At 34.4% G+C, this 23182-nt stretch overlaps 1 protein-coding gene across 3 annotated transcripts in view; it reads right to left on the minus strand.

Annotated features, from left to right (window-relative positions):
- Window positions 1-689: 689 nt before the first annotated feature.
- The window catches only part of SPAG6 (sperm associated antigen 6), a 54755-nt gene continuing 32262 nt past the window's right edge, over window positions 690-23182 (minus strand). For 2 of the 3 annotated variants that reach the window (XM_016124652.2, XM_036228141.1), the window contains 7 exons: window positions 21829-22034; window positions 20777-20950; window positions 19464-19616; window positions 16847-17038; window positions 8526-8642; window positions 5082-5227; window positions 690-1634 (listed from right to left, as the gene is read on the minus strand). In XM_016124652.2, coding sequence (XP_015980138.1) covers window positions 1565-1634; window positions 5082-5227; window positions 8526-8642; window positions 16847-17038; window positions 19464-19616; window positions 20777-20950; window positions 21829-22034 — 1058 coding nt within the window. In that variant the 3' untranslated portion in view covers window positions 690-1564. The remainder of the gene's footprint in view (window positions 1635-5081; window positions 5228-8525; window positions 8643-16846; window positions 17039-19463; window positions 19617-20776; window positions 20951-21828; window positions 22035-23182) is intronic. The other variant, XM_016124661.2, reaches the window with a different exon arrangement.

Raw genomic sequence — 23182 nt, forward strand, 5'->3', positions numbered from 1 at the left:
ATTAAAAAGTCAAACTCTAAGCAATCCTAGACTGATATAAGGCAAAAGGAAATGGGATAATCTTGAGTATAATATTTTAAAAGGTGCAGCGGAGCTATGCACTATTAGGAAATGATGACAGAGATGAATACAGAAAAAAAATTGATTAATGTGTAGGTTCCTTTTGAGAAGAAAACCTGAAAGCCGGGAAACACTGTGGCCTAGGGGTTCCCTGGCTATCATTCACCTCCTCTCCAGTCTTCCAGGGGAGATCACTGTAAAATATGTCCCTTTAGATCAAAAGACACCCACATGCAAACTAACCAAGATTCTTAAGTTTAATCACATATTCCCCAAGGTCAGAAACACACTAGATATGAAAAACAAACAGAGACTCATGGATGTGGACAATAGATTAGTGGTTGCCAGAAGGAATAGGGGGAGGGGAGAGGTCGGTGGGGGGGCAGGAGTCAAATATGTGGTGACCAAGAAATCTAACTATGGGCAGTGAACACACAATGCAATATATATATATATATATATATATATATATATATATATATATATATATATATATATATATGCCTTACTGTTGAACTGTACACTTGAAACACTGGATTTCACTAACCGATGTCACCATAATAAAAAAAAAAAGAAAGAAAAGAAAAAGAAAAAAGAAAGAAAAATGCAAAGGACAATTCTATTGCTCTTTTTAAAATTTTATTGAAACCCCCTCTCATCCTTTTTCAGCTCCCTAAGTAAAGACACATGTAAATCTGAGCGTGATGGTATTCTTTACAAATTACATCTTAAATCTCTGAAAAAGTGACTTTTGAAACTTAGGAAAGTGAAGCTAGCTAGGAAAAGGGAATACTGACAACCCACGTTACACACTTTCTTTCTTGTTTATTCATGAGCAGAGCTAGACTAAGAAACCCTTCAATGAAAATGGAAAGCATGTCTACAGTGGTATGATGTTTAATGTTGACTTCTGTCCTCTCCAACACCGTGACAGATAAGGAACAGTTTAGGTAGGGTAAGAAATGAGCTTAGAAAACTTGGGATGGAAGGAGAGTTCCCTAAGGTTACCCAGAGAGTATGTGTTCAGTTAATGCATTTGTGTAACCAGCATCAGAGTCTCTTTCATATGCCCTGTACTTCATCATCAGTTTCTTCTTTCAGCTATTTTCCTTCTAAGCCAGTTTTCCTTGCCTATGTCTATGTGGCATGAACCAAAATAACTATGAGTTTTCGAATACCATTTTTCATCTATATCTAGTTGGAGGGGTGTGCGTCTGTGTGTATATGGTCTTTAACAGAATAGTAACAAATGCCTTAAAAACTCTTTAAGGTCCTTTTTAAATCTACGTTTACAGAGTAAATCCTGTCTAAATGACCACGAATAGTGTCTCATATATTCAAGCCATTGATCTTTAAAGTATTATATAAATTGAGAAAATATTGTCCAAAGGTATTTCACATTGAATAAATCTAGAATGTACTTAGTTTGAATATTTAGAAAGAGCTTTAGCAACTGTTATTCATAAGTGCTCTGCTGTGAATTTGAATATAAAACTATAACTGCTTAGTTAATAAGTGGTTGATAGCTGTCCACTCTTTGCAGAAGTGTATCTGAATATCCAGGAGAATAATACCTGAAAAAGAAAATTTTCTATTAGATATTTGTGAAAAGATTCAGCACAGTAGGCACAAAAGATCCAATATAAGGTATTTATCCAAAATAATTCTATGAATGAAACTTCAAATACACCCCGAATAATTGTGCTCCAATAATGTTTTGTGCATGAGGTTAGAGACTATCAAAAAAGAGAGCACCAGCTCACAAGACTGTTCTAGATAAATAGCAAAACATGTAAGGAATATCAATGCACTGGCAGAGAAGGGGTGCTTTCAAAGCAAGGTGCTTGGATCCAATGATAGTATTTTATTACAGAAGCTTTGTTTTTATGATGTCAAGTGACTGATGTTGCTTTAATCATCATAGCTAACAGATTTTTTTTTTTCATAAGTTAAACAACACAGTCCAGCATTGCAAATCAGCTTCTGCATTCTGATTGCCTTAGAGATTATTCTCAAGGTTTGTTTTAATCAGATCTGGTCACCCATAAAAACAAAAGTTTCTGGGAGCATAGTTCATATTAAAGAACCATTTCATAAAGAGCTTACACATAAAAATTCCATCATACAAACCTAGAAAACTAATCATTTTCATTTGTTCTTGGGCACCTATAGTGTTACAAATTTATATTTATAAATTGAACATTTTATGAAAGATTTAATATAAAAGGATTAAATATATCGATTAATGCATTATGAGATGTTTCACATACCAAGGAAAGATGCTTATAAAAATATGTCAAATAAAATTTGGACGACACTCTAGCATATATAAATGAACAAAAAATCTAAATAAGTGTAATTTAAAAATTGCCAAAACACTTAAAATAATTAAGTCTCTTAAGTTGTTGCCTCCAGATAAAATGTAATTTTGAGACTTGCTTTGTCCTTTGTTACTTTATTGATGCTCAGATGCTTGACTTAAACACTCATGTATTTATAGTATACTAATTTCTTCCACAATTTATCAAGTTATAGTAGACAAAACAGAACTGTATTTTCTCAGTAATGTACTTTCTAGGCTATCATAGTTAAACATATGTATACACACGCATACACAAACATAAAAAGCTACCTTAAAGAAGAATGTTTTTCTTCTACAGGCCTCCTGCTCTGGAAAAAATTGCCCTTCGACAGTGGGTCGCTTCAAAGTATTCATACACTGAGGAATTCACAACTGTTTCTTTCTCTCAGTCACAAATTTTAAAGTAGACCTTACCTTCATAAGCCTTATGAATATGTTAGACAAAAGGTAAGCATTTTTTATGTAAATGGCAGGAAGTAGATTTTTAAAAATCTAAACTTTAAAAACTGTGCTCTTTATTATGGTAGCTACTAACCACATGTGCCTATTGAGCATTAGAATTATGACTCGTGTCTGAGAAATCAATTTTTCATATTTAATCTTAATAAAAATTTAAAAATTGATACTCAATTCAGTATTGGAAATACTTTAAGTGTCTTTGGAACAACCTATGGCTCTACTTTTTCATCTATAAACTTTATATAATCTAAATAGAGATTAATAATTCAGACAAAATTTATTATTGTGTATTGAAATGTGCCAGAAGTGATAAAATACCCACCAGATTTCAAAAACTTAGTATAAAAAATGTAAAAATAACTAATTAATAACTTTCATATTGATTATGAGTTAAAATATTAATACTAGGATAAACTAGACTAACCAAAATATATCATTAAAATTTATTTATCCTGTTTTATTTTACTTTTTTAATGTTATCTATTAGAAAATTTAAAATTAAATGTTAACTCACATTATATTTCAATTGGTAGTATTGCCTTAAAACAAAGTCCCCAGTAAATAAATTAGGATCTACAAATAATTCTTGAGGCTTTTACTTGGCTAATTGCCAAGCTAATTGCCACTGTCATACCTCTCTCCTCAAGGACTTCAGAGACTCCACAATCTCAAGGACTCTCAACTGGGAAGGAAATGTGCTCAGTACTTACACCTCCCCGCTACTGCTATCCCAGACCCACGCTGAATTCAGGTTATGATACAGTTATCATATGAGAAATGTGCCAAATGGAAGACTGTATACAGGCCTTCCTCCCAAATTTAGATATTTCCTAAAAACAACTTCCCTTCCCCAGTTTAGGCAGGGATCCAGAAGACGGAAGAGTTCCAAAAATACCTCTGGCTGTGGAATGGATCCGGACTAGAACTTCTACGATCTAGTCCTGGGCCCCTTCTCTCTCATCATACCAGCTACATTTATTAGAAATTTTTAAAGATTACTAAAATTAGAAGGCAATATGAAGTAAATGTTTAGGCTAATAACAGTGGAGAGAAAGTAACTGTTGATAATCTGTCTTATAAAGAATAATTAGTTCTAAAATAGTCTCCAAGTGATTCTTGAGAATTATATGATTGCAAAAATAAAACCATTTAAAGATTATATTTGTCTTTTTTTATAGCAAGATAATGTTTCAAAGATTTCTATAAAACACCACTTTATAGACCCTAAAGCTTAAAATATATATCAGAAACTTGAAAAAGTTAGCTAACTCAAATTTTTCATGATAAAATAAAATCCCAAATCACAGAATGCTGGAAATTTAAAGCTTGCAATGATATTTTGACAAAGCACCAGATTAGAGTCTCACATGACAGAGATTTTTATTTCCCCTGGTGCTCTGTAAAATAATCCTAGAAAAGAGTAGAAAGAAGACTTCTGTTCAAGGATGTACCTTACCATTAGTTAATTCTAATAGGTTGTTCCATTGCGGGGACCCTTTCATTTGCTTTTTTATCATTTTTCTATAATTTTATATTACAAAATGGTATTGAAAGTTATTTTAAAATTGTACAAGGTAGCATTCTTCCTGAAGAGATGTGTAAATGCGTAAAAATTAATTTTATTTTTTTTTCTTGAGAAAAGATTTGCCTGTTTCCTTTATTTAGTGGTGTTAAACTTATGTTTAAAAATATTTTGAAAATAGCTTCCTGCTACATTATTATGAAGCACCTGCACATCATAAACAACGTTATTCTATTTTTTCAAATATAGATTGTAACTTTCTTTTTTGACACTTGACATCTCTTTTCTATTTGTAATACTCCCATTAATATAAATGTGAGCTTAAGGTAGAAAAATAATATGCAGATAACTCTGAAAATCAGGCTCCATCTAAATCAGGTTCACATTAAAGATTAATTTAATTTGAACTCTGTATTTGGGCACTCTAATAAAGCATGTCTTAAATTAGTACAGAAATGTCTCAAATGGCATTCCAGTTTGATTTGGGAATGTGTGTGTCAATGAGAATATTATTTAAAGTGAGAGAAAAAAGAGATCAAGAGCAGAAATAAAGGTATACACATTGATCTCTTATACTATTTCAGAGTCTACATTTTGACACGATGGATACAAAATCTAGATTTGAAAACAGAAAAACTACATTATAACTTTGAATTTCTCAAAGTCTATTTTACCCACCTTACTATTTCCTCTGGGTAACAGTTGTTAATACTGTTAATATATTCTTGAAGGAGGGATCCAGGTTCTGCTTTTATCTCTTGAACCTTTTTAAGTCCACCACTTGTTACAAAAAGTCGTCGAGCTTTGCTGTCATGTGGCAGCACCTTGAAAAGTAAAGCACATTAAAATGTCAGCTTTTCTTTTTTCAAGTTGGATTATTACTACTCTGTCTGAGGAAAGGTAAAAGAGAATTTATGTCCAATATATCTGTAACACAATGAGACTAAATTTGGAAGTTAAATGCAGTCTTTTTAGGACCATATGAACTTTTCGTGTTATGGAGATGGGATAAAGGCAAAGAACATGAAGAAAGGCAATGGAGATCCACTCCTACACATGAAATGTGAAGTGGTGTCCCTCCTTTGCGGATACCCATTCAAAATCTTTTGGCCACCTACAAAATTAACAACAAATTCATTAACAAGGCCCAGAAGGTCTTCTGAGACCAGGCAACTAAGTAGCTCCCCACCTTCCTTTCCCATCAATCGCTATCCCAAATTTTGTTCAATAACCTCAAAAGGCGTGTGCCAGGCCATTTCTTTGCCCAGGCTGTTTCCTCTCCTAGAATGCCCTCCACCTTCCACACTCTTCTCCCATTTGCTTGGCTAACTCCTGTTCATCTTTAAAATTTAGCACAAGTGCTACTTCCTTTAAGAAACTTTCTCTGGGACACCCTCACTCTCTTATCCCAGGGTGAGTTAGATACTTTTCTTTTCTAGTAGCATTCTGTTAAACCCCATTGGTGCACTTATCACATAATATTTTAATTATCAGTTTATATGTCTGTCACACATAAATGTCATACAGTCAGAAGCTGTACATTTGTTCATTCATTGCTCTAGTGCCCGGTGATTAAAAGACGTTCAATAAATGTTTAACAAATGAATGAACATACCAAAGAGTGGGCAGAGGAAGGAAATTGAGTTGTTAAAGAGATAAAGAATCAGGAAAGTAAGGAATCAACAAAGCCAAGAGGAGATTTCAAGGAGAAACCAATGAGAACTAAAGAAACTCACTGGGTTGGACAGTGGCTGTTTGTGAGTTGAGAGGAAAGAGTTGGTGGAGATGAAGAAATTAATTATGTAGGACCACAACAACCGATGAGACAAGGAAGGTTCTGGAGAGGGGCTTTGCATTGTGGGAATTCCCACTCTCTTCCTTAGTCATCGCTACTATTCCCTCTGACAGAAACAGCCTACTCTTTCCTCAAAACCAGCTTTTTTTTCTCTTGTACTTCCTCTCTGAATGCCTCAGACTGCATTAACGTACGCCTTTGTTTAAAGGAAATTTATTATGAAGTCTAGTACGCTGAAGTATTTTTTAATTGTTTTGTCTGGACTCCCCACCTAGATTATAAAGTCCCTTGAAGAAGAACTTTGTCTTATTCTTTTTTTTTTTTTTTTTTTTTGTCTAATCTCCAAAGCTTTACAGGGTACATGTAGGCATTTAACAAATACTTCTAACTACAGAAGGATCTGGCTAATAGAATGGTAATACACATCAACTGGACAATAAAAGATTATACAATACTAATATATTTCTAAAAATTGAATGGCTTACAGATATCAGTTTTAAACATTTTTTTTATTTTGACCTGGTGAGTTTTCATACTTCCTATGTCTGTCCCCAGCTACATTAAACTAATATCTTTTTACCTCTGCCTTGCTCTCCCATTTTTTTCTAATGCTCTACTCTCCTTAGATTAGGAAAACACAAAATTCTTCCTGAAGCAAGTATTCCCAAAGAGTACATATTATGTACTCAAAGGTACATAATATGAGGTACTGTCCATCTTTATTTTATCTTGGCTATCTAACCTTCCACAAATCCCACTGATATATGTTTATTTACTTTAGTGACCGATTTTCAACTCTTTATTCCAGTTAGAGTTCATTTTTATGACAAGTTCAGTAGTCTAAAATATTAGACTATTCAAATGAAACTTTCAGAAATAGTGCCAACTACTCATTTTTGAGAACCGATGACTGTCCATGCACGAACCACTCAGCTCCTTACTCCTCTTCCCTCTTAGCTGGTCAATTTTTTACATAGCTCCCGGAAGAGGGAGGGAAAAAAAGTTTAATTATTTTCTTAGAAGAAAGAAGACAGAACATAGGTGTTTGATACCCAGGATTGTATCCCGAGGTGGCTTTAGCAATGTAAAACCTACTATCCAGGGGCCCTGGCGATTGAGGGTCAGCCAGGCTGTTGGAGATGAGACAAAGAGTTTGAAGAAGTGAAGGCCACTGGTAGAATATCTTTCAGATGAGTACCTAAGACTAGACCTCTTTACCTATAAGGTCTCATTTACAAGTTATAACAATATATAGTTTTGTTGACTTTTTGTAGAAATATACTGCACAGGTAGTATAGTACCTTCTTTATATAATATTTTAACTGACTATTCAAATAAATTTGGTACCCCACTGATTTTTTATTAATCTTTTTAATGAGCCTTAACCACTGCTATGTTTTATATTTTAAAAATTATTTTATATGCATTTGTGCTTAATACGTGCCAGTGATTGAGCTAAAAACTCCTGACATATAACATCCCATTAAACTTTACAATGGTCCTATGAAATAGGTACTCTTATTATCCACGTTTTATGGGTGATCGTACTAAGATTAAGAGAGTTCAAGACTTTGCTAAGGATATTACAGCTAGTAAATGTAAATCCAGGTACCCCAACTCCACAGCCTGAGCTCAGAGCCACTGTGGGATGCCACTTCCACAGACTCCAATTCCTTACATCAAATCTCCTGGGCACAATTTAAGCAGTTCTTGATAGCTTAGGGTCACCATCCTAATTACCAATGGCTGTGGCAATGCAGTCATCCTCTCTCCTCTATTGCTATCAGCTAGATCTTCCTACCTTACTGCTAGTGATCTGCAATCATCCAAGAAATGTAACAGCTACATTTGTTAAAATTGTTCACAAGTCAATAAATTTTAAATGACCGTCTGCGAGCATCTCCAGTAAGTGTATGAACTGTGTGGAAAATATTTCAGTGGCTCAGAGACCTTTTTCTGTTTCTTCATGAGATCTTTGCAGTGTTCCCAGATGAGTGAGACTAACAGACACCAGAGAAATTACTGAAAGTTGCTTATAAAAATAAATGATCTGTATTATGAGGGTTTTAAGTGTCGACATACTATTTACTCCCCAACAACACTGAAAAAGACAGTGCAGAGACTGTGAGGAAGAAGGAAGTGTGAATTTTTTTCAACCTGTTAATTTTACTAACCTACGTTACCGTCTCTGTCAATACAGTCAGTGAGAATTAAGTAGTAAAACCCTGCCCCCATACTACAGAAGAAAACATTGACCCAACAGAAAAAAACAAGTCAATTCGTTTCCATCTCCTCCCCCTCTCTTCCAGGTTAAGAGCACATCTTACCTTACTGAACTGCCCGACCACGTGCTTCAGAATGTTGGGAGGAGCATCGTACAGAAACGGCTCGAGGGCTGGCAAATAGGTGCATTTTTGTAGGATATTCTTTATAGCTTTTTTACTCTATTGAAATATAAGCAAAATACATACCAAAGTAAGTAATCGATGAAAGCTTAACAAAAATTCATGTCTCATGTTCCTGGAATTTGAAAATGAAATCAATTTCCCGGTCTAAGCTGCAGTTGTTTCATTTTTCAAAATAGTTGTCAGAAAAACTGTCTTTCATTGGTTTTATCACAGAATACCCTGCCAGTTGTCTTCTTGTCAAATTTTAAAACATACAGTTATTATTGAGCTCTTAAAATACCTATGAGGGAACTAAAATTCTAAATGATAAAACTATAGACTCTAAATTAATATGGATTATATTTTATAAGTGTAAATTTTGTATATACAAAACTATGAGCTAACTAATGTCCTACTCCTTCCAATCAACAAATATGAGAAAAACTTAGTTTACTACAGAAAGCCATTACCAGGCAATCTATGTTCTCCAAAAGATTTCATAATATGTGGCCAGAAATATCCTCCTATGTGTTTAGTCAGTGAGCATTTGCAGATATGCTGCTGTATATCACAGGTAGAAATTGCCCCGTTCATAGATAGAAGTGAAACAGAATCTACTTAACTATAGAAAAAAGCTCAACAAGACGGAGTATGTCACCCGCAAGCAAAAAAATAGGTCCCCACGTGTACCTTTCCCACTGTCCCCAGCACTCTGTATTTCACGGTGACACCTTGTGCTGCTGCCCCCCTGCTGCAAGTGTGGCTGAAGAAGGGGTCTGATGTCGCTGTAGCACATCCCTGCCGCCAAGCTCTAAGGCCACGGCTGGTGTGATGCTGTTTCCTTGCAGTAAAGCCTGCCCACTTCACTTTGGAAGGCTTCACGACCGGGCTTATCTACAGCTGTTTTCCACTGGAAATCCACATCTGTTTGTATGTGTGTGGTTTTGTGCTTCAGTGCGTCCTTATGGCCTTTCCTCTGATCACCTATTCTCCACCTGAGGTCTCAGCTGACCTGTTCGGGCATCTTGCTATTGAACGTTTAGCAATGCTCCTGAATGTCACGGAGCATTCTGGTTTTCATATTATGAATTTTACAGTCAGTAGAGAGATTCTGCAAAAACTTTCATCACATTTGTGCTCTCTGGAAAGAAACTCTTGAATTTGTGATTTCCCCGAGATGCAGGTAAGCAGTCTTGTAATAATCTCTTATTTCTTGATACATTTATCCTTAAATATTGTTTTATAAAGCGAGATTAAATAAAACAAGAAATTAAGAAATGCAACTCAAAATTTTTTCTACAAGTAGTGTAACATAAATTGGAATTAAATTCTATTCCCAAAAAACCTAATCATCTTCGTAAACCATTTTAGGATTATGCGGACATTAACAGGCCAACGAATTTAACTTAACTACTGCTGGTGACAAGGTCTACTGACAGTATAGCAGAAGTCACTTTCACTGTACTATGTAGACAGCCTTGCTCTAATTTTAACAGTTCCAAGTTGGTGATGTACTGTCAAGTTATTAACGAAGAACTCTCGAGGATTTGAACTTCTAATGACATTAGAAATTCACTGAGCTTTACTATCCTTTGTCAAGAAATAGCCTAGATTTATGACTACATACTTCTACATAGGAATGTATGTTGTGATTAATAATCAGCTGTATTGCCCATTATGAAAGAAATATTAGTATATTAATTAATTAAGATTTTGTTTACTTGTCAATTTCTGTGCTTATGATTTTTAACAACTCTATTGAGATACAATTTATATACCATAAATTCATTTTAAGTGCACAAATCAACGGACTCTTAGTAAATTCACAGAGCTGTGCAACCATCAACACAATCTAATTTTACAACATTTTCATCAACCCAGAGAGAAACTTCATGCCCATTTGTAGTCATTCCCTATTCCCTCACCCCACTTATCTCACCATCCCCAGGCAACTACTAATCTACTTTCTGTCTATAAATTTGACATTTCTGGACAATTCATATAAATAGAATCATTCAATATGTGAACTTTTGAGACTGGCCTTTTTCACTAAGTATAATGTTTTTGAAGTTCATCCATGTTATAGCATGTGTCAGTACTTTGTCTCTTTTATTGTCAAATAATAATCCATCATACATATTTATCACATTTTGTTTATTTGTTCACCAGTTGATGAACATTTGCATTGTTTACACTTTCAGCTACTATGAATAATGCTGCTATGAAGATGCATACACAAGTCTGTGTGTAGACAAATGTTTTCATTTCTTTTAGGAGGATATCTAGGTATGGAGTTGTTGGGTGATGATGGTAAATTTATGTTTAACATTTTGAGAAACCGCCTAACTGTTTTTCAATGTAACTACAACATTTTACATTCCCAAGAGTAATGTAAAAAAGTTCAAGATTATCCACACGATGGTCAACACTTGTTATTGTGCATCTTGTTAATTATAGTCATTTGTAGGTATGGAGTAATATCTCATTATGTTTTTAATTTGCATTTCCCTAGTGACTAATGATGTTTAACATTTTTTCACGTGCTGATTGGTCATTTGTATATCTTCTTTGGTAAAATGTCTATTCAAATATTTGTCCAATGTTTGGGTTATTTGTGTTATTATAGAGTTGTAAGAGCCCTTTATATATTTTGAATACAAGTCCTTCCTCAAGTATGTGATTTACAAATATTTTTTCCAGTTTTATGGTTTGTCTTCTCATTTTCTTCTCAATGGTGTCTTTTGAAACATACAAGTTTTAAATTTTGATGAAAAGCAATGTATCAATTTTTTTAAATCACTTATGCTTTAGGTGTTGTATTTAAGAAATCAATGCCTAATCCAAGGCATAAAGTTTTATTCCTGTGTTTTCTCTAAGAAACAGTCATAATTCATATTCATATCTCTGATCCATTTTAAGTTAATTCTGGTGTATAGTAGGAAATAAGGGTCCAAAATTAATATTTTTCAATGAGGACATAATAATTATCCCATTACCAGTGGCTAAGAAGACTATTCTTTTCATGTTACACCACCTTGGCACCTTTGTGAAAAATCAATTGACTAAATAAAAAAGCGTCTATTTCGGATTTTCAATTCAACTACATTGATATATATGTCTTTCTGTAAGCAAGTACAGTACTATCTTAATTACTGTAGCTTTGTTAAGTTTTAAAATTAGGCAGAGTAAGTCCTCCTTTTTCAAGATTGTTTTAAATAATCCAGGTCCTTTGCATTTCCATGTGAATTTTAGAATCAGCTTCTCAATTTGGAGGTAGGAGAGGCAGTTGGGATTTTGATAGAGATTGTGTTGAACACATAGATAAATTTGGGTAGTATTGCCACACTAACAATATTGAATCTTCCATCCATGAACGTGGAATGTCTCTCCACTTATTTAGATTTTCTTTAATTTTTTTTAGCAATGTTTTATAGTTTTCAGTCTTATATTTCTTTTGTTAAATTTATTCATAAGCAATTTATTCTTTTTATGCCATTGTGAATAAAGCTGTTTTCATAATTTCATATTTGAATTCTTCATTATTAGCATGTGGAAATACAATCGATTTTGACATATTGACCCTATACCTTGTAACTCTGTTGAACTCATTAATTCTAGTATTGGTGTGTGTGTATTCTGTAGGATTTTCTACATACAAGATTGTGTCACATGTTAGATTTAAAATTTGACAGCCTTTAGTAATTGCACCTAATGTAGGTTATTTATTGCTGTGAGCAAAATAAAATAGTTCTTATAACTTCATACTGCAAATTGTACAGAAATTATATGGCATCAACAAACCCTTTTATTTACTTAACTCAGTAAATTAAGTGATATCTTACTCTGAACTAATGAACAACAGATTGTGAATTTTGCTAATTGTCACTGCATTTAGTAGCTAGTGTTTATCTTTAGACATACATAATATATGACGATATCAGAGAGGAATCAAGGGCTATACATTTAGGGCAACTTATCCACAGTTCTATATTCATTCAGTTTTCTGTCATTGCTTTCTTTTTATTAAATTTATTTGAGTGACACTCTTTAATAAAGTTATATAGGTTTCAAGTGTACAATTCAATAATACATCTTCTGTATATTGCATTGTGTGTTCGCCACCCAAAGTCAAACCTTCTTCTGTCATTGCATATATGACCCGCTTTACCCTTATCTACCTCTCTCCCACCCCTCCCCCACCTTTTCCCTCTGGTAACCACTAAACTGTCATCTGTGTCTATGCATTTTTGTTTTGTTCATTTATTGCTTTCAGTTCTATATCCCACATATTAGTGAAATCATATGGTTCTCAATTTTTGTCATTTTATAGAACTGACTGTCCACACTGATTAAAGCTGTTGTAAAAACCACAGTAACTGACTAATGACACTATATTTTACCTCTAAACAACACACATAAGAATAGTAATTAACAAAATAAAATTGTTAGTACAAACCTTTGATACCATTTCAATTGTCCTTCACAAAAAGGAAGGAATAATAAAAATTATTCATTGCTGCTTTCCTTAATGGATGATCTTTAATAAAACTGCTTAAATTTTTTAAGAAGTGTTTCTTATTCAAAAGTTAAGTTTGTTCTGAAAGTATTTTGGCCCAAAGAGTTATAGTTTTTTAAATGAAGGGGAAACATAGGAATACATTTTGTGACCTTAGGTTAGACGAAGTCTTCTTAGATATGGCTCCAACAGCACAAGTAACAAAAGGAAAAAAATACAAAAACTGAATTTCACTAAAACTTAAAAGTGTTTTGTTGTAAATGATACCATCAAGAAAGTGATGAGACAATCTACAGATTGGGAGAAAATGCTTGTAAACCATACATCTGATAAGTCCTTGTATCCAGAACATATAAAGGACGCTTGCAGCTCCATAATAAAAAGATAAACACCTTCCTTTTTAAACAGAGCAAAGGGTCTAATATTTCTCTAGAGAGGATATGTGAATGTCCAATAAGCACATGAAAAGTTTTTCACTATCATTAACCACAAGGGAAATACAAATCAAAACCACAGTGAGATACCAATTCACACCCACTAGGATGACTATAATAAAAAACAAAGTTAATAAGTGTTGGCCAGGATATGGACAACTGGAACCTTCATGCACTGCTGGTGGGAATATAAAATGGCGCTCACATCGTAAAAGAGTTTGGTGGTTCCTCAAAATGTTAAACAGAGTTATCATGTGAGCTAGCAATTACACTCGTAAGTATCTACCTGAGAGAAAAAAAAATCACCTCTCCATGCAAAAACTTGTACAGTAATGCTCATAGCAACATTATTCCTAATAGCCAAAGAGTAGAAACAACCTAATGTATGTCAACCGGTGAATGGATAAAGGTGGTTTATCAAAATACAATAGAATATTACTTGGCAATAAAAAGGAACAAAATATTGATATATGCTGTAACAAGAATGAGACTTGAAACTTATGCTTTGTGAGAGAAGCCAGGCACAAAAGGCCACATACATTGTATGATTCCACTTAAATTAAATGTCCAGAAGAGACAAATACACAAAGACAGAAAGTAAATTAATGGTTGCCTGGGGCTAGACAGGGAAGATACAGCTAATGAGGGAATAAAAATGTTCTAAAATTAGACAGTAGCGATGGTTACACAACTCTGTGAATATACTAAAAGCCAATGAACTGTATGATTTATGTGGGTAAATTATACGGTATATGAATTGTATTTCAATAAAGCCACTAAAAATTTAAGGGGAACAACCATGATAATAAGAATATAATATTTAAATTAACTAATTATCTTAGAAATAGTTTTATAACTAATGTGATAAAATGAACTTATTCAAACCCCAAAACTAACATGAAATATTTCAATACAATGCCTTTAAAGCAAAACAAATGAAAATGCAATTGCCTGAATATTTTCAAAATATATATAGGTAAGTTTATTAGATAAAATATTTATTTTTTCATTTTTTATAAGATATTTGAAAGAACATAGGCTCAGACAGATAGTAAGGCTACGTGAAAATATGCAGGAAATTCCAAGGGGCTGCTCATCGGTTCTCTTGGATCAGAACCAGTTAGAGACTGCTTACAGAAGCTGACATGCCTTTGGGACAAAATGAACTTTAACATGGCCTTATAACTTGAAAGCTGCCATAGAGTTACAACTGAGAAATACCATTAGACAGTTTCTGAAGCTCTTGAATACATTTTTCCCTACTGAGACAATGTCAAATCAAACAGATTTGGAGATTCATCTTAAAGTCTTTAAAACAACTAATAGAATTCAAGAGACCTTGGGAAGAAAAGAAAAAAGAATGGCCAAGTCCCTACGATAAGAAAATATTTGTATGGACTTAAAGCCTTGGAGAGATTGCTAACAGGATAGTGACTGATAAAGATCCCTCTTTTTAATACCCACTGTATTTCCTAAAAGTATTAAATATTGCATCAAATGTAGGCAGAAAAACCTTGACTTCTATTAGTAAACCTAAATGTTTTACTAAAATCACCTTTGTTAAAATAAAACACAAAAAAATTATCTTACTTTAAGAAGTGAAGTTTTCAAACTTATTTTACTCCAGTGATTTTTATATATCATAACATAATAAGTCATTAAAACCCAAGATATATAAACTTGGTAGTATGTAAAAAGTATATAGTACTATCTAAGAGACTATTTGTAAGGGTTTCTCAACTGTTATTACTGTTGACTCCACTACTAATTATTCATGTTCTAGCTTATGTATTCCTTTATTTCTAAAACTTCAAGGAAAATAAAAGTTGTTAAATGCAAGAATCTGAAAGTGCCAGAGACTTTTTTCAGGCTATTAATAATTTATCTGGTGACAACATAAAAGTTGAACATAATTACTATTACATCCCGGGCAGCATAGCTCATGCCTATAGGGACCCAGCAGAGACGGCCCCAGTCACTGACTCACTAGAGGTACAGGGCGAGGGAGGATGAGAAGTGAGGAGGAAGGTAAAGGGAAGAGAAATTTGCAGGGTGGAAGAGGGAAGCAGGAGAAAAAAGGCAATAATGACCATGGGTTAAAAAATATGGAGTCAAAAGAGAATTACAGACATAGGTTAAAATTACATATACATAAAGTAGCTGTCTTGAACACCTCAAAATTGAAAGTGGGATTGTGGTTTCTCAACCAAGAAAGTCAAAGAATCACAGAATTGTTAAATGGAAACAGCCTTAGCACACGGCCAGTCTTACTCTCTCTACCAAGCATTGCCAAGGAACGCAGTCAACATCAGAGAAATATAAAGGAAGCCCTCAATCTATCAAATCATCGCTCTGATCTAGAAATAGAGAAGTAACGTGTAAACATAACCAAATATAGATAAATTCACTTTTATAAAATTTAAAATTCATAAAGATATAAATTGATCATTAATGATCCACTATATACAGCTTGCAGAGTTCCTGAATTATACAGTTCTAATAAATTTCCTGCCCCATTATGTCACCTAAAGTTTTGTCACCAAATACATTTTCTTATTTGTTAATTTGTTGTTTTAATTAAAATTCAAGTATAATTTAACTTACTGTTATTAATTTTATTTTGAATTATTGTGTTTTCCGTACACTTCTTTCAAGCCGAGTCAATTCTGAAAGCTGCTTTCAAAAAGTAACATGTTTTCCTAATGAGTCAGTATGCTGGGAAACACTTTTTTTTCTTTGAAATACTATAATTATTAAACAACTCATCTTATTTTATGTTTTATGAATCATACATTTAGTAGCTAGTAATATATTTTTAGACAGTTTGAATTTTTTAAAAGTGCATATTTAAAAATGTTTACTTTAGTGAACCTTATGGACATTTTAAGGAACGAATATTAGACATATAATTAAAAGCCCAGGCAGACGTGGAGTGAGGTGAGGTAGATCATAGCTTCAGGAATACCCTCCACTCAGTTACGTTAGACACCACATTCTAATTCCAAAATTCTATTCTTCATTCTGTTCCATAAGAAAAGTCGACAGGAATGTAGCAGGGGACAACCAGACATCCGTCTTACAAACAACTGCACCTGCAGAGAACTTTCTGTAAAATGTATCATTGATTTTCAGAGACAAGGGTAATTCATTTTCCAAGAAGTCACCTCATTTCTTCAGGTAAATTTGTATCTCTTGACTCACAAAAGCAATATTGTCCATAATGAAAATTAAAGCATTTTAAATTACGCATTTTTAAGAATGAGTCGAAATCTAACAAGTCTTTATAAAATAGTTCAGAATTAAGCGCTTACTTTTACTTGAAGATCCTCAGAGCTTTCTGCTGACATGTACAAAGAAAGCAGAACCGGCAAAGTGTTTGTGACTGCGACAGCCCGTGCATGCTCTGGAGTGTGTCTCCCAATCTGTCCCAAGGCCCAAGCAGCAGCAGCCTTAATATGATCTTCTGGTTCTTCTGACAAGCAGACTGACAGCTGGGGCACACCCTGCAGCGTTGATCAAAAGAGCAAGTGTTACGAAACTAGAGCAGGATTAAAGAGTCTTCCATGTCTCCCAAACATTAGAGGAAATCATTTTGGCCTTGATCCTTTTTTTCCTAAATGGTTCAATAAATAAGCACGTCAGAGGGGCTGTCATTTTTCAAGTCGATAAAATGACTAGAACTAATTTACTTTAATTATCTGTAACAATCCAACTACACTAAGACTATCTCTGCTAGACTTTTTCAAATAGAGAGAGAGGCATTTAACCAAACAACAGATGCCACAAACAGGTATTTAGGCAAAACCAGATTTCACTGTGACAAATCGAAAATGCTTAGGATTTTAAAACCTTTAATTTTCCTTTGTTAAAAGGGTTAATTTAGAAACCTTTTTAAATTTCCTTTTTACTAAGTGGAATAGATCTGAGAACAAAATAACTCCTATAGATCCAACATACAATTAATAATATGAGTAAGAATTCTATTTAAGTAATTTTTTATATGAAATATAATCACTTAAACCTTTCTTGAAAGAATAAATAAATTTCCATTAATTTTTTTTTGGTTAACTTTTAAATGATAGTTTTGCCCATTTTAACATGATTGAATGTCAAAGTAGAAATGATTACTTTTGTAACAGCACATACTTATATTTTGCACTGTAGACTTCAATTTTATCTAAATAAATGAAACAGAAGTAACTAAAGGGCCTCAAATCCATTACAATTTATACATCCAAAGAAGAAGCAAATAGCCAAGTTAAATTATGATTCCAGATTCTGTATAATTTTCTAAATAATTTGAGACTATAGTTACTATCACCTTAAATTTAGTGCCGCAAAAGTCAATGTCACAAAGGCCAGATGATCGTATATACTTTTTTGTCCCTCAACCTTTAAATTTGGTTATTAAGACCAGTTTCCTGTAGAGACCTGCCATATTTCTTCATTGGCTTCTTTTTTACAACTAAAAATGTGTGTCTGCCAATACCAAAGGTCAGACCCGTCTTTAGAATGAGGCGACTTTCCAGAACGTCCGTATTCTGGGACATACCAAGATTGAAGAAGCAGGAGGAAAAGCAGCCTCCTCCACCCAGACCCTCCAGCCTCTGACTTACAGGCCTCAGCTGTTATGAATACCACATGAGACAAGGAGCACGAACGTGCTTTGAAGATGTGCTTAGAGTACTGTGTGGGGAAAAGAAAGTACTGTGCGGTTTGCCTCAGACTGCTGCCGCCACCTTGATCTTCAGCTAACTGAGCGACAACTAGGTGGGAGAGGCCAGCAGCAACACTGCGCCAAAGGAGGGGAGCGCCTCCTGGTTGGTCTGGGGAGGGAATGTAGGAAGCAAAAGCAACTCTTTCTCCTTTCATCGTGCTTCCTACGTGCAAGCCTTCTGATGATCCATAAAAGAACCAAGAATCAAAACTCCCGGGGACAGCCCCACGGCGACCCTTCAGAAAGTGGCGCCACTGCCCCGGTGGCTATCACAGCCTCTGGTAATAGAAGAACAAAAGGAAAAGCGCGGATAAAAAGCCGGAGAAGCAAAGAACTCTCGAGGAATAGGTAGGAAATAGAGATCTGAGGCTCCTTTTAATTCTAAGGATTAGCAAAGGATAACAAAAAAAAAAAAAAAAGTTCCACACTTCTGTGCAACATACAGTAGCAGGTTTTCTATGCTGGTGAGAAACCCGCATTCTAGAGGGTTGCTGGAGACACTGTACGCGCACAGCCTCAGAAGTGTTCTTCAGGAGGTCAATGTATCCATTTAACCAATATTTTTTGAGCGCCTACTATGTGCCAGGGCTACACTGTATGAAGGGTTGATACTAAGTTGTAAATCGAGGTGAGACCAAATCCCCAGAGCGAGAACACAAAAAAATATTGCTGTCTGACATACGCTCCAACATGTAGGATTGCCTGCATCTGAAAAGAGAAATTGAAAGCTAAAGGAGAGGAAGTGGACAAAAAGGGAATCCCTCGTCGTTGTCATCTCCTACCCAAACGACAGGAAAGGGAGAATGGAGAGATCCATGAGAACAGCGAAAACGACTACTAAGCATGTCATCTATAACAATTGTTTTTAATCAAAGTATGCTTTACACGTTTGTAAATATGTACAGTCAAACCTTCAAGATACAAATACACTGAATATTTTAATACAGATAATACTAACATGCAGAGGTACTGATATTTTGTTGATATTAAATACTAAGTAAAACTTTAAACTGCAGCAAAGTAAACTTTACTTCAACAGCATTGCTCTCAGAAACTTACTAATTAGCCTTGAAAACAAGCTGAAAAATTCTTCAGGTTTCTTTCACTCTAGTCAGTTATATTTTATACTCTATGGGAGAGTATTCATCCGTGGTTCCGTCTTAGAATCTACCTCACTGCAATCATGAGAAGAAAACCGAGCAGGAACAAACCTTGGAAATGATCACCGCCATTGCCAGGTTCTCAGAATGAGCCGCCACGTAGCCAAGCATCATGATGCCAGGCAGCCTGATGTTGCCTTTGCAGGACCCAAGGCAGTCGATCACGGCAGCAACTCCCCCTGCGTTAACTATCAACTGGGAAAGCTGAGACAGAAGGAGAACTGGTCATTGCGACAGTGAAGCATAAGATGGTCCTTAAATATTACTTTAGTGCTGCCAAACTTTTTTACCTGGGACCTAAATGCATCTGGTAAAATTTGAAATATGATTTAGCAAAATGACTATAGTTAATAAAGGAATATACGAATGTAATAATTCTGCCATTTTGAACGTACAAATATACTGACACTTTCAACTTTTCGTGCGCCACTGGTACAACTTTTACCCCTATTATAATGGATGTCAAAATTCCTCACCCAGACATGAAGCCTAGGGCTAGTTCATAACTAGCTAACTAGTGAAAGCCCCAAGTGCAATGTGTGAGCATGAAGCAGGTTCATCATTGAAAGTTGAAAGACAATGTCAGACTTGAAATATTCTAGCCTAATTATCCCTGTTTGCAAGCAGTGATTACTAGCTGATTACACTTCAATCTTGAAAAATCTCAACCAAGTAAAGATGTTAGGTGAAATAAAGAATGAGGACTTTAAAGTTTAGTGAAATAAAACTGATTGATCAAAATACACACAGAAAATATATACAACTTCAGAATCCCCCCAGGCTTCCTTCATCACTGTTCTTTTAGCATCTAACCACTCCGAGCGGGAACCGCCATGTAAGAGCTACTGCTGCAGGCGGAGACCGGTGGTCTCTCCCAACCTGGAACTCAACAACCACTCACCACGCCCAGCTCACCTAAAATGACAAAAACGACAAAGCTCCACAGTCCTCACGATCTAGAAACGGAAAGCTGAAAATGATTAAAAACCGAGATTTCAGTCTCAAACTCCACGGATATAAACTGGTGGTTCTCAAGCGGAAGGCACTTTTGTCCCCTGGGGAACAGTTGGCAATGCGTGGAGACACTTTTGGTTGTCATGATTCGGGGAGGGGTGCTATTGGCATCTAGTGGGCAAAGGCCACGGATGCTGCTAGATACCCATCTTACGGTGTCCAGGACGACCCTCTACAACAAAGAATTATCTAACCCAATGCCCATAGTGCTCAGGATGAGAAACCCTGATCTAACCGGGTCATGCGGTAGAGTACTTGGGTCCTGTATACAAATTTATGTTTTACTTAAAAATGGAAATTAGTATTATTGTATTTAAAGGTTTCGGAGTTTTTCGTTGTTGTTGTTTTACCTCAGGTGTATGTTTTGCAATCTCTCTAATTAAAGTAGAAGCATTTTTCTTCACGTATTCGTCTTTGTCCTTCAGACAGGTGAGTACAACTGGAAAAATCTCTGCTTCAACTACCATTTCTGCCAGATCCACAGAATGTTTTGCAACCTGACTGAGCGCTGAAAGAACCTGACGCTGTTAGGCCAAAAGAAAAAAGAAAAAAAAAAACGGAATAAAAAACACTATGTAGAATCCACTGCAGAGCTCAGATATAATTTAAAGGGCTTTATACACAGTCATTTTATTTTTTTTATAAAAAGAGAAAAACAATTGCATACCTAATAGAACCTAAGATTTCTGAAGTCTCGAGACTTTCACATCCTAGCCTTATACCTAAATACTCTACTTAAATGCTCTGATTTCCAAATTAAATGTCTTAGCTTCTATGGACTATTTAAATCTCTATCACAAAAGATCAAAGATGAATACTGCTTCTTAATTATGTAATACTTAAATTGTTAATTTACAATCTATGTGGTAATGTAACACAAAAAATCAAGCAGAACTAGCATCTTATTTTGGACATGATGATGACAACATTTCAAAGCAGCTTTCCATTGCTTAGTTAATATTAATAATTTAAAAACCTTATAGGATATAACTATTAGAATACAAAAGTATAATTTGTGATTGTTAACTGAAAATCAGATTTTAAAAAGCTATTTAAAAAAAAACACTAAATACAATGATTTTCATAAGCAATTTAAATAGTGGTGACCTAGAAAATCTTTAGTCCCTTCCTACCCTGAGATTCGAAATCATTATGTGATTCCTGATTTTAGTGATTAACGTTAATACTGAGGCTACTTCTAATTCTTAGCATTATACATATTTTCCCCAGTCATGTCTTACAGCATAATTTCCACATATTAAAAGACCAAATACATAATACAGTGACATGTTTTCAATGATAATTTACTAATTATTTTTAAATGTATAATATTAATCTATGCACATTTCCATTTTCTTAGATTAACAGAAGACTGGTTTGTTTTTAACTTATTTTTAAATACCTTCAATTTAGCATCAGGGTTCAGGATCATCTGGGCTAAGTGAGCAATAGCTCCTGCATCCACTACTGTCTGTGCTAACTCCGGAGAATGCTTTGAAATATCACTAAGGGCCGAAGCAGCAATCCTTTTCAAAGCAATTTCTGGCTCCTGGATACAGAGCACTAAAAGAGGAACCGCTCCCGCATCCACCACAGCTTGTGACAGTTCTGTGGGTCCAAGAAAAGTAATTAAGTGAGTATGGGTGACTGACCCTTGTGCAAGCCATTTTTCACCCTGACAGATACAGCAAAGAAAAAAGAGGAGGGTGTACTTCACTGTCTCGACATCTGCATTTCAAATCAGCTTTCCTGGTTTCATAAACCATGTGGACCAATCCCAAGCTGAAAAGAATACAGGTCAATAGATGGACCTCCATTTACATGAACACATTTGAGGTAGATTAGGCTGAAATGGCTTGTTATTCTTTTTTTTTTTTTTAAGAGAGTAAGCAGATGTCAGCTGTTTAAGCTCTGACAATTCTGCACTTCTCAATAGGCAAGCATTTTATGCATGGTTTACAATAACAGAGAAAATTAAAGTACCAAAAATTTACCAACCACACTAATTAGGCAGTATTTTGTGCTATTTACATGAGTAAACATTAACACGGATCTTGTGCCAATAATGTTGATTTTTAAATTCCTTTCATCTTATAGGACTTTCAAAAGATTTTTAGAATTTTTATACAAAATAAAAAGGTACATTTTTATTATACATATAAAAACATTTTCAAAAATGGGATCTACAACCAAACATCATATTTTAATATATATAAATGTTAATGTTTAGATAAATGAATAAATTTATCTTAACCATTTTACATGTCAGAAATAAACATCTTTTGAATATACATGCCGATTTACTTTTGTGCCCAAAAAATAACAGCTATAAAAGTAAAACATCTTAAATTATAGATAATGAGAGACAGGCAGGCAGACCCATATAATTAATATATATATATTTTGAAAAGCATCAAACACAATACATAGTTACATAGTTACTTTCATTGTATTCATGGCCTCTCTTACTGAATCACACATACCCATTTCTATAATCTCTTCCTTTCAAATTATGTTCTCATTTGCCTAGATTTGTAGTGCCCTGACAATTTATGTCTTAAGAGCCAAACTATATCTACAGCTTATCACTTAAAGTCTTTAAAGAAAATGTGGTGTTAACTTTTTCAAAAAATTGATAGTATCACATTTTCTAACAGATTAGCATCCAATATTTGTTTTCCTTAAATTATTATAATTATTTAGAGGTCCCTATATTGTGTAAACAACTTACTCATTCTATCATTAACCAAGTATTA

The sequence above is a fragment of the Rousettus aegyptiacus genome, unplaced genomic scaffold, assembly GCF_014176215.1.
Source record: "Rousettus aegyptiacus isolate mRouAeg1 unplaced genomic scaffold, mRouAeg1.p scaffold_m13_p_10, whole genome shotgun sequence".
Taxonomy (NCBI): domain Eukaryota; kingdom Metazoa; phylum Chordata; class Mammalia; order Chiroptera; family Pteropodidae; genus Rousettus; species Rousettus aegyptiacus.